Source organism: Chinchilla lanigera, unplaced genomic scaffold (genome assembly GCF_000276665.1).
Source record: "Chinchilla lanigera isolate Chin_1 unplaced genomic scaffold, ChiLan1.0 scaffold00057, whole genome shotgun sequence".
NCBI classification, from domain to species: Eukaryota; Metazoa; Chordata; class Mammalia; order Rodentia; family Chinchillidae; genus Chinchilla; species Chinchilla lanigera.
Window position 1 is genome coordinate 5,024,303 of NW_004955458.1, and position 12,433 is coordinate 5,036,735.

At 41.5% G+C, this 12,433-nt stretch overlaps 1 protein-coding gene across 14 annotated transcripts in view; it reads right to left on the reverse strand.

Moving 5' to 3' along the window:
• Positions 1-12,433, reverse strand: part of R3hdm2 (R3H domain containing 2) — a 145,443-nt gene that overhangs the window by 42,336 nt on the left and 90,674 nt on the right. For 10 of the 14 annotated variants that reach the window (XM_013520852.1, XM_013520856.1, XM_013520857.1 and 7 more), the window contains 3 exons: positions 6,626-6,825; positions 2,566-2,589; positions 833-874 (listed from right to left, as the gene is read on the reverse strand). In XM_013520852.1, coding sequence (XP_013376306.1) covers positions 833-874; positions 2,566-2,589; positions 6,626-6,790 — 231 coding nt within the window. In that variant the 5' untranslated portion in view covers positions 6,791-6,825. The remainder of the gene's footprint in view (positions 1-832; positions 875-2,565; positions 2,590-6,625; positions 6,826-12,433) is intronic. The other 4 variants (XM_013520859.1, XM_005397358.2, XM_013520862.1 and 1 more) reach the window with 1 other exon arrangement.

Below are 12,433 nucleotides of genomic sequence, written 5' to 3' on the forward strand. Positions count from 1 at the left end.
TATTTTGTAGATAACAATATGTAAAACGATAACCATTGATAATTTCCTACCATTTTGTCTGTAATTTGCTAAGTCCCCCCTATTATTATGTTATCCTTCTTTTACTCTTTAAAAAAAAAAAAAAAAAAAAAAAGTCACGTGTGGAGACGCACACACGTAATCTAGCACTTAGGAGGCTGAGGCAAGAAGACTGCCATGAGTTTGAGGCCAGCCTAGGCTACACAGTGAGTTCAAGACCTGTCTGAACTATACAGCGAGACCCTGACTCAAAAAACAACAACAAAAAAAGCCTTTATTTTTAGGATATTAAAAAATGCTGAATCATTTCTGTTAATGGGTCATGATTTATATTAAAGGAAAATTCACATGTGGGAAAAAAATGAAGGGGAATTTTAAAACTCATACAAACAGCCATTTTCCTAGAGAAGCCAGGGACGGGCAGAGAAACTGGCACTTCCGCACAACAAGCACCAGGCTCTCTCAGGCTCTGTGGAAGGCTCTTGCTGCGCATACTTGCAGGTGTCAGAAACAAGACTGTGACTGAACTAGAAGTAACAGACAAAAATTAAGCCAGACTTTCAGTTAGGAAATGTATGCGTGCAAACCCCAGTGTGTGGTTCATGTTCACAATCAGGGTACAAAGTGCACACAAGAAAACTCTGCCTATATGTAATATGGGTAAACTAGGTATTGGTGACATATCCGTTTGCAAAATGTATTATTAATAACAGAAAATAGCTTTGCGCAGTGGCAGTATCGTAGCCAATGAGGTTTATCCGAGGCGCGATTATTGCTAATAACAGAAAATAATTAATACAAGAAGGGCTCTTACCTTGGCTCTTTTCCTGGCATGACCATGGTTGGATGTCCGCCTCTGTGAGAAGAGGATTAGAAAATATTAAAGGTGGGGAAAACCAACATTTAAAAGAAACACATGTTTACAACAAAAAAGTACTATCAAAACTATGTAACACTTGCTGAACTATAAAGAAAATCACCTGTTTTATTTGTCACACTACACACTCCAGCAACTGTGACGTGGAAGGGACCCTGCAGCACATACAGTCAAATCACCTTCATTATGAAAATAAAGAATTGAAAGAAATTAACCTGCTAGTGGGCTTCACAGACTGATAAACTTTACTTTCTAACAAACCACGGAATCCTCTCCTAATTAGAATATTTCTGGAAATGTCATTACCACAGCGTGAGATAATGTTATTTTTTCTTCTGAGTTTGTTCATAGGAGCATATATAATCCACAATGGACGTGAAATATGGTCCCTAACTATCTCTTATAATAACATCGTTATGAGGAAACATCAGATTTTCAACTTGGGATGCCCAAAATACCTCTCCTTATAGCTGGGAAAATGGAGTGAGAAATCTTCTCAAATGCCTCTCTCCCTAAGTATGAGAATCCTCCCAGTTCTAAGCTCCTGGTGGTGACTTGCTTGGATCAGAGATGTGAGATGGGATACAACAGAGGGATAAAACCTCCAGACCAAGGGAACAGAGAGGGGAGAAGGAGCCAGGAAAAAGCTGGAGATGATAAAGAACAAAGGCCTGAGGTGAGATGAAGAACAGATAATCAATTGATAAGATTTCTGAACATCTGTGAATTCAAAATAGGAGCTTTAGGAAAGGGGTCGGGGTGCAGAAAGCACTGAGGCTCGGGCATGGGGCAGTGGAAACAAGTCAGAGGCAGAATACCCGCACGGTCTTGGGTAGGTGAGGACTTCTCTTTCCTTGGTCCTCTTCACTAATGAGCAAACACTGCACTGCCAAGATGCAAAATGGTGAACTGGGAAAGTAGATGGAAAGAGTAAGAAATGATGGTGGAGCTGGTGGCAAGACCTGCTGCAGCAAGGGAAGAGGTATAGTCCAGAAATACGTAGCACGTATTTGCCACTATTTTTTTCAAATAGACAATATATATACACTCTCAAACATACAAGATGTATACTGGAGTTATATGTTGAATAGGTAAGTCCTTTCACATCTATCCCTCAGATATCTGCTTCTGTCCGTAAGGGTCGATGAGTACTGCATTTCTTTTAGATCGACCCAGAGATATTTATGCATGTATGTTTATTGTACCTGCACACACACACAGTTTTTTAAAAAGCAAATACACTGTGCACACTACTCTAAACCTTGATTTCAATTCTTTTCATGACTGCATTCTATCTCATGATAGACCATCTATCTCATTTGTCTTAATTGCTATATGGTATTTATCCCATTGTGTGGTTCTATTATAACTTATTTTACCAGTCTCTAAAATTGTATCATTTAAGATGTTTCTGACCTTAATTATAAAAATTATCCATATCACTGAGTATATCTAGAAATACAGAATATCTATATTCATTTAAAAATTGTTATAGAATTTTACTAAACTGTCCTTTAAAGCGTTGTACAAATTTATACCTCTACCAACAAAGTGTAAGTCTGCTTAATTCCCAGAATGGATAGTTTTAACAGTTAAACAAATACAGAAAGCCTAATTTGTAGTACATATCATGCTAGCTACTGGAGGATACACAGATAAAAGACACAAACCTTGTCAAAAAGGAATTCATAATCCTGTTGGAGAAGACAGACAGACAATTACAATACAATACATTATGTATGCTAGAGAGGTACCCACAGAGTACTACAGAAGCACACAGCAGAGGCATCTAACTCAAACATATACATTCATCAGTACTGGCTGTCTGCTACATGCAAAGCACTCACTTTAGGCCTTAGAGATATAACTGCAGCCTAAAACTGACCTAATCCAGTGCCTCATGGAACTTAGAAGTTCTGTGTGGAAGATAGATATTAATCAAAGAACAATACAGATCTATAACAGATAAGGTTGTCAAGGAAGGTATCCCGGAAAAAGCCATGTCTGCATTGAGTTTTATTTATTTATTTATTTAAGGTGTTTTTTTTTTTTTTGTTTTTTTTTGTTTTTTTTGCAGGGGGTTCTTTTTTGAGACAGAGTCTCACTATGCAGTTTAGGTTGACCTTGAGCTCACTTTGTAGCCCAGGCTGGTCTTGAACTCGCAATAATCCTCCTGCCTCAGCCTCCCAAGTGCTGGGAAGACAGGCGTGTGCCACCATGCCCAGCTGCATTGAGGTTAGAAAGGTAAACAAATACTGTATATCAGAAGGAGAGTTCAGGAGTTGGAGGAGTCCAAGGAAAGAACCTTAAGGAGGGCATCCTAGGCAGGGAAGGCACATACCAAAGCATGCTTTCCCCAACTTTTAAATTCCTGTTTCTAACAGGGACTAATGAACCAGATAACGTTGAAGCACAGAATACCACAGGCGATGGATGAGGGACTGGGTCACAATATATATCACGCTAGGAAACAGGGAACCTACGTAAGGCAATAAAATACACAGAAAGCTTGAAGAGAACACAGTTCTTTATTTCACAATCACCTTTCTAAAGCAGCACGATAGATGAGTCAGAAAGGATCCTAAGATTAAAGGCAAAAAGCCCAACGAGGCGGTCATGTCCAGCTGGTTGCTTCTAGAATGCACCTGAGTTCAGTATGTGTTAAGTAAAGGTTTACCATTCTAAACAGAATCTCAGAACCTGCATTTCGTGGCACTGCTTCCATGCAAAAGATGTTTTCAGTTCTAATGATTTTCCCCCAAACTTTTCAGTAACAACTCATACAGGGACTCCTTTGATAGTACCAGTTAGATTCTTGGGGAGACTATGGGAACTGAGTGGAGAGAAGACAGATGAAGGAGTAGAATTTTTAGTGTCACTGAAGGTGCACATGTTCTGTTAGGAAATGACAGCGGGGAGAGAGACCCCCTAAGGGACTGCTCCAGGATGGCACAGGTGACTAAAGATTTTGCAGAAGGACCAAGAACTCCAGTAGATGGCGGTAGTGGCCCCATGTGCTCTAGTGGCAGCAAAGACTCAAGTCACAGAGAAGGGAGATCCCCTCCAACCCCAGCCCATGATTATTTGTATGCCCAAGTGAAGACTTTTAAAACCAAATGAGAGCCCATAAAGAACATAAAACTTACAAATCTCCTTCGCCACCTATATTCAAGAAGTATACAACAGAAGTTCAGAACATCATTTATAAAAACCTCCTGACAATAGAATAATGTGGATCTAGAAGTTCATTTAGTTATTATCTTTCATGTAATAAAACAGCACATAATTAAACAGTCATCACATATCGGTCGTGAGTATTTAAAACTCATCACGGGTCTCACTGGTGGCTGCAGAATAGCTGGAAGAGAGGGGCAGACTGTCTCTACAAACTCTGGAAGGATGGGCAGGGAATGACAAGTCACATGTAAAAGACAATGGAGAGCAAAGCAGCCAGGAATGAGACCTGGCTAACAGTAAGAAAGACAAAGGGAAAGTAGGCAGCTGGAGAACAAGAGACACCCCAGAGAGCTGTCAGATTTTAACTCATCCCTTTACAATGCTGCTGTTTTAATCTTTAAAGAGGACAAGGCCTTGATGAATTAAGGTGTCTCAAAAAATTATGCCTCAAGTTTTCAGTCCTGCCAAAGTGCTGTTGTTCCTGCTTTTTAATCTACTGATTGCTTGAGGCTGATCACCTGGGCTTATAATAAAGACCAGTCTGAAGGGTGGGCATGAGGAAAAGATTTACAGAACTTGAGCTTGAGTAGCAAAATAAAGGAGCAGTGAAAACAGAGACAAGAGCTCTATAACAGGCTAGAGGAGCCTCAGAGCACAGCCAGCTAGCACCACAGACTGACCTTGGAAGAAACTTGGCTGACCATCTACCGCCAGTATTTCTGTACTACAGTACAGATTTAGATGGAAAACAACATCTCAACCAAAGGGTGAAATTCTTCCCACTCATGTTCATGGAGTGTCAAGTTCATAGACCACTTCTTACCCAGAAAATGCCGACTGCTCTGACACAACCAGAATATGAATTTAACACTGTGTATAAAGCCAGGCAGCTCTGGTTTTAAGTATTTTATCCCGGCACTCTGGGAGGCTGAGGGAGGAGGATGGCAAGTCTGGGTAACTTGGCAACTTAGTAAGACCCTATCTCCAATTTAAACAAAAGGTGGTGGGCTGGGAATACAGTTCAGTGTGAAGGGCCTGGGTTTAAGCTTTAGTAGCAGGATGGGTGATATATAACTCATTTTTTTACTTTTCTGTTTGTTTTGTTTTGTTTTATTTTCATCAGACTGGGCTGGTTATGTAAATCCAGACTGGTCTTGAACTTACTATGGAGTCCATGGGGCCTCAAACTTATGGTGAGTCTCCTGCCTCAGGCTCCCAAGTGCTGGGATTATAGATGTGCACCACCACATCTGGTTTTTTTCTTTTTTGAGACAGGATCTTGCTGGCCAGGCGTGGTGGCACACGCCTGTAATCCCAGCACTCCAGAGGCTGAGGCAGGAGGATCACTGTGAGTTGAGACCAGCCTGGGCTACAAAGTGAGCTCAAGGTTAACCTGAACTGCACAGTGAGACCCTGTCTCAAAAAGACAAAAACAAAAAACAAAGACAGGATCTTGCCATGTAGTTCAGGTTGGCCTTGAAATTGTAACCATCTTCCTGCCTCTACCTCCAGAGGGCTGGGATTATAGCCATGTGCCATCACACCTGGCCTGACCTGTTAAATATGTCTGTATACAGTTTATTTATGCATTTATTTTAAAAACTTCTTTTTCTTTAATGGTGGGAGGGACCGAACCTGACACCTCACACATGCTAGGCAAGAGCACTCACTGCGTTACATTCCCAGCGCAAGTTTGTTTTTGCAGTGAAGGGTATTCAACACAGGGGCTTGCTGCCACTTACTTAGCTACTGCTCCTGTTCCTTATTTGGAGATGACAGCATCTTACTAAACGGCCTAAGGCTGGCCTGGAACTTGAGACCCTCTGCCTCAGTCTCCCAGGTAGCTGAGATTATAGGCATGTGTCACTGCAACGATTCCAACAGTTTATTTTTTTATAGTTAGAAAATACGAAGCTGGGAGTGGTGGTGCACACCTGTAATCCCAGCACTTGGGAGTCTGAGGCAAGAGAATCACTGCAATTTTGAGGCCAGCCTGGACTACACAGTGAGACCTGTCTCAGAACAACCCCTACTACCCTACCCTCCCTCACCAAAAAAAAAGGTGTGGTGCCACATACCTATAATTCCAGCACTCTGGGAGGCTGAGGCAAGACAATCATGGAATTCAAGCCCAGCCTGGATACCTTAGCAAATCCTCATCTCAAAAATAAAATTATTAAAAAGGGCTGGGGATGTAGCTCAACCAAAAGCCTTGTGTTCAGTCCCCAGTAAATACATAAACAAATAAATAGATAATAAATTTTTAAACGTAGTAAGAACAAACATACTCAGGCCCTAATGAACTAGAGATTTCACTCTTTTCTCCTCAGATTTCGTCACAGATTCTATGATAAAGCCTAAAACCGGGAAAAACCGGAAAAAGCTTGTTTTTTCAGTTCCCAAAATCGAACTCAGGACCTTGCACTTGCCAGGCAGGTGCTGTGCCACTGAGCTATATCCTCAGCCCTGGGAGGAGTTTCTTGAGAGCTCAAACTGGGGCTCACTTACACCCTGGCGAGAAGAGTGAGCACACAACGTGCTTCTAACCTTTACCTGTGTCTCCTGACGCACACTGGTCTCTTCACCTTCTTTCTCAACTTCTTCCTTACTTGAAGTCTTACATATAAACTTGTTTTTGCTTACAGATTCTTCCACCAGTTTTTTTTCTGATTCTTTCATTATTTCAAGGGTCTCTTGAGTAGTGTTACTGTTAGACATGTTCTTCAGTAGAATGGAGTAGTCTCTATGGACTCCTAAAGAAACATCAATGGCATTAAACATGAGGTTTGTGTCTCTGTACTTCACATGCAAGACTTGTAATTTACATATGTACATTTTTTCCAATGGTCTCCTTATAGCCTAGAAAGAAGTTCTTTAATAAAGGCTGCCCTCAATCCATTTATTTTTTTAACTTTATTGAGATAAAATTTACATACAATAAACTGCATAATGGAAAATATACAATTTGGTGAGTTATGACATTTATGCACACCTGTGAAGCCATCACTGAATTGAGATAGTGAGCACATCTATCATCCCAAGTTTTTCTATTTTTTTCTTTGAGACAGGTTCTCCCTATGTAGTTCAGTCTGGCCTTGAATTTACTAGGTAGCTAGCCCAGGCTGGCCTCAGAACTCATCGCAGGGCTGGAGATATAGCTCAGTGGCACAGTGCCTTGCTTGGTAAGCACAAGGTCCTGAGTTCGATTCCTGGTATCAAAAAAAAAAAACTCATAACAATCTTTCTGTCTCAGCCTCCCAAGTGCTGGGACTACAGGCATGTACCACCACGCCCACCGAGAATTTTATATAAATGGAGTCATGCATTATCTACTTATTTATTCAGCAGATTTGCCAGCATTCCCTGTAGAAATTTGTTCACATTTACAACTCGATCACTTACACCAGTAGATTCTCTCCAGAAAGGGGAAAAAAGAATTATCTTAAAGCTCTGTTCACTACTAGAAGGAAAGAACTCTCCTTTCCCACGGCACCACTTTCACAACTACCACAAACCACAACACTGTTATCAGCTTCAGGCTACTCTCCTCTCCAAAAGCAGCAAAATCAGACAAAGGTTATAGGATCCTAAATTATTCCCTTTATTTTAGGCAAGTTAAAAAACAAGAAAAGAACTTAGTAGCCGTCTGCCCTTAAGAAAGATTGGGTCTCTGCCTGGCGGAAAGACTTTTCTGTGCCCTTCTTATTTGTATCAATCTACCCACCCCCCAAAAAGTATCCATGGCGCACAGTGGTACCTGAAAAAGACTGTAAGGAAGCCAGTAGTTAAGCACATACCAGGAAACAGAAATCAATGCGTCAGCCACAAATCCATGTCCTAAACTGCTGAAGTCAGATATGCTTAGGTTTATGCAGAGGTTTCTCCTTACATGGTTTACCAATTGTAGTTTAATCCTAAATAGTTTTTTCTTTCCTTTAAAAAGGTAAGACTAGCTCAGCATGGTGGTGCACACCTGTAATCCCAGCATTCGGGAAGGTGAGGCAGGAGGATTGTTGAGTTCGAGACCAGCCTGGGCTACAAAGTGAGCTCAAGGCCAGCCTGAACTGCATAGCGAGACCCTGTCTCAAAAGGACAAAAAAAAAAAAAAAAAAAAAAGAAGAAGAAAAAAGGTAAGACTAGGAAGCTGGGCGTGGTGGTGCACAGTTGTAATCCTGTGGGGAGGGGAGGAGGCAGAAAGGATGGCTGTGAATTTGAGACCAGCCTGGGCTACGAAGTGAGCTCAAAGCCAGTCTAAACTGCATAGTAAGACCCTGTCTCAAAAAGACAAAAAAAAAAAAAAAGAAAAGAAAAAAGAAAATTGTCAGATTACTTTCTCTCCTTCAGAACAATTTAAAGGATAAGACTGGGGGCACTCAAGAAGCACAGGTAGCCTCATCTGACACAAGTTAGCCTACAAGATTATGAGTTTGTCTACCTCATCATGGTTCCTGAGTAGCTACCTGGAAACTTTGGTTGCTTAAGACTGGAAAAATCCTACTGCAAGAACCAGAACGTCATTCATACAATTACAAAGTCATGAAGCTAAATTTAAATATGAAAAAAACTGGAAGAAACTGACTACAGAATGGTTGGTGGTCACGTGGTGGTGCATACCTATGGTTCCAGTACTCAGCTGAGGCAGGAGGACTGCTTGAGCCCAAGAGTTCAAGGCTTGCCTAGGCCACATGGTAAAACCTTCACTGAGGTGGGGCCAGGAATATAGCTCAGTGGAATCGTGCCTGCCTGGCAAACACAAGGTCCTGAGTTCGATTCCCAGTACCAAAAAAAAAACCTTCACTGAGGGACAGGGGAACAAATGGAAGCAGGGGAGGGAAGGTGAAGGAGAGGTGAGGAGGGAGGAATAAGAAGAGGCAGAAGAAGAACAGCAGATACAGTACTCCATTTTTAAGTTAACAGATTTAAACCGCGAGTGGCGCGTACCTGTAATCCTAGTACTCAGAGAGGCTGAGACAGGAGGATCGCTGTGAGCTGAAGATTAGCCTGAACTCCGTAGTGAGACCCTGTCTCAAAAATCTGCTGGGTGTGATGGCACACGTCTGTAATGCCAGCACTTGGGAGGCTGAGGTAGGAGGATCGTACCAAGTTTGATGATCTTTTTTGGTGTTGCCTTTTTGAGACAGGGTCTCGCTATGCAGTTCAAGCTGGTCTTGAGCTCACTCCACTCTATAGCCCAGGTTGGTCTCAAACTCGCAGCGATCTTCCTGCCTCAGCCTCCTGAGTGCTGGGATTACGAGCTTACGCCACAACGCTCGGCTAGACTGTAGCAAGTTCAAGACAGCCTGGGCTACAAGGTGAGCTCAAGGCCAGCCTGAACTGCAAGACCTTGTCTCAAAAAGACCAAAAAAAAAAAAAAAAAAAGAATTAATAGATTTGGCAGCTTCAGGCTTTTAATAAAGAATTATATATTTTTTTGGGATCACAGGCTGTGCATGGGAATTTGTTTATATACATTATGTGTGCATACATGTATATATGGATGGGTGGGTTTATTTATTACCATCCATGTGTTCTAAGGTAAATCAAACCTTGATTCTCCTTTGTCTGGAGCACTAGTAAAACCGTCTTTTTATTTCTCTTAAGTGGGAAACAGGAAAGCTCAGAATCAAAGAACTCTAAAATAAGACCTCATACGACCTTTTTCTTACTCTACAAATAAGTGTTCTGTTTCTGTAGCCTCCTGAGAGGCCTGTGAGCCTCTCCTGGGAAACTCCTGGGACAGGACCATATTTCTGAAATAGCCTCCACTATTATCTAGCTGCTCCCCTAAATAAGCTGCTTCAATCTTGATCCTGAATAGCCTTAGAGTCACACAAAATCAAGTTTACCTCTTTTGCCACTTGATAAACCTCTAATACTTTTCTTTCTTGTTTTAAATAGCCTCAGATTTCTGTCATAAAGACAAGCTGATTTTTTAAAAAAGCAGTTGGATTTTTTTTTCCTGGGATGGGCTTTAAATACCAAACAGGTATAAATCTTCAAATTGAAATGATCACTTTGCATGATAACATGTTGATCAAGAAAGAATCAAGTATCTGGGTACCTGGAATAATTTTGGTACCCAAGCACTGACTGAAAACAAAACACAGTCTTTCACAGCATTCTCCTGTGCACTATGATCATGTTTTCTCAGTTTTAAGGGTTTCCTTCATTTGTTGAGGATATAGAAAATCTGAGCTTTAAATTCTAAGATTTTCATAAAACAGATTAATCTTACTTTTGAGAATTTGGTCACTGTCCCAGGACCACTGGGCCCTAAAAGGTGGTATCAAAAAAAGTAATTCTTACACTGAAGAAAAGGGAAGCGGCAGAGGAAAAGGGAAGTTAGCATACTGCTTTGGCTACCTACCCAGGGTCTCCTCTTCCAAATGTTGATCTAACCTAGATTTCTCTGGGTATTTGCCTTCCTTTGAGGGCATATGATCAGGGAGGGTGCCTGCATCCTCAAATCCCAGAAGATCAAGTTTAATAACGTAGGCCAATTGTGATAAATTTGTTTCCCTTTTGGGACTAGTTTAAGAAAGGACAAGTGACTCAATCAATACTAGTGAGACACAAGGGAACTCTATGCTGCATAAGTGGCTTCAAGGAAAGGCTTCTTACTAGCTGGGTGTGGTGGGAAATGCTATCTATCTATCTATGTCTTTTTGAAACAGGGTTTCAGTATGCAGTTCCAGGTGGCCTTGAACTCACTTTGTAGCCCAGGCTGGCCGCAAACTTACAGCAGATCCACTTGTCTCAGCCTCCCGACTGCTATGAGTACAGGTGTGTGCCACTGCCTAGCAGGGAAATTCTTATCATTCCAGCTTTCTGGAGCTTCTGCAAGTTTGAGGCCCGCCTGGGAACTTGATAAGACTCAAAAAAATTGAAAAGGGCTGTGGTGAAGTGAGAGGAGAAGAAAAGAAAAAACAAAGATAGAAAGGCTTCCCACTGTACAGTATTTAAATAAAAGTTGTAAAAGCCACCAGAAGAAAATGGCTTCTTCTGCTGAGGGTGGTTTTGAGTGCCAATGATACCTGGAATATGGCAGCATTCTACCAACACGTCCTAAACGCCATGATACAGACACTGAGTTAGTCAACCTGTATCTTCCTTACTTCTGGACCTCTTGAGGTTATAAATCTTATCATTTGAGCTATTCCGAGTTGAGCTTACTATCTTAACACCCTAAGTAGTACACACAAAGGGCTTATTAAGATACTATCTGGACAGTCAGGGAAGCACAACTCTTTAAGTAGAAATAACTGATAGAGATAATAATAATCATCTAAAAATTTTTGATTGCTTACATAGTGCTAGGCATTATCCCATAATAATTTATGTACCTCATTTACTTCTGTAACCATTTATGGTTTACATATTATCAGCAGCACTTTTTTTTGAGGACAGGGTCTCACTATGTTGCCCACCTGTCCTTGAACTCTCAGTCTTCCTGCTTCAGCTTCCTGGGTGGCTGAGATTACGGGCATAGGCCAATATATCAGCAACATTACTTCTAAAATACGTAAAATGAGCTATTAAAGTTAATAATTTGTTTGAGATCATACAACTGGTCTGGTCAACTGGTATGGTCTCAAAGCCAGAAAATATGTCTTTGGTATTTGTTTTTTCTAACTAAAGGGGGCAAGATAGCCAAAGACCAGAAAGGAAAACAAAAAGTCTACTAAAGATACAATGGAACCTGGTAATTGGTTTTTGTTTTTGTTTTTTGTTTTTCTTCCGGTACCAGGAAAAGAACTCACGACCTTGCGCTTGCCAGGCAGGCTCTGTGTCACTGAGCTAAATCCCCAGCCCCAAATGATATTGTGATTGTTTTATTTTTTACTTTTTTGGTACCAGGAATCGAACTCAGGACCTTCCACTTGCCAGGCAGGTGCTATGCCGCTGAGCTACATCCCAGGCCCCAAAACCTGGTAACTGGAAGGGCACTGAGAAGCTTTCTCGTTCAGCTCTATGGTTTGTTTGTTTTCCTTTTTTTTTTTTTTTTTTGGTCTTTTTGAGACAGGGTCTCCCTATGCAGTTCAGGCTGGCCTTGAGTTCACTTTGTAGCCCAGGCTGGCCTCAAACTCGCAATGATCCTCCTGCCTCAGCCTCCTCAGTACTGGTATTATAGGCACGAAGCTAGCTATTCTGTTTTTTGAGACACAGTCTCACTACCCAGTCTAGACTGGCCTTGAACTCACTATGTAACCCAGGTTGGCTGCCTGCTTTAGCCTTCCAAGTGCTGGGGTTAGCTGGGCACGGTGGTGCATGCTTGTTATCCCAGCACTTGGGAAGCTAAGCCAGGATCTTTGGGAGTTGGAGGCCAGCCTGGGATACAAAATGAGTTCAAGACCAGCCTGA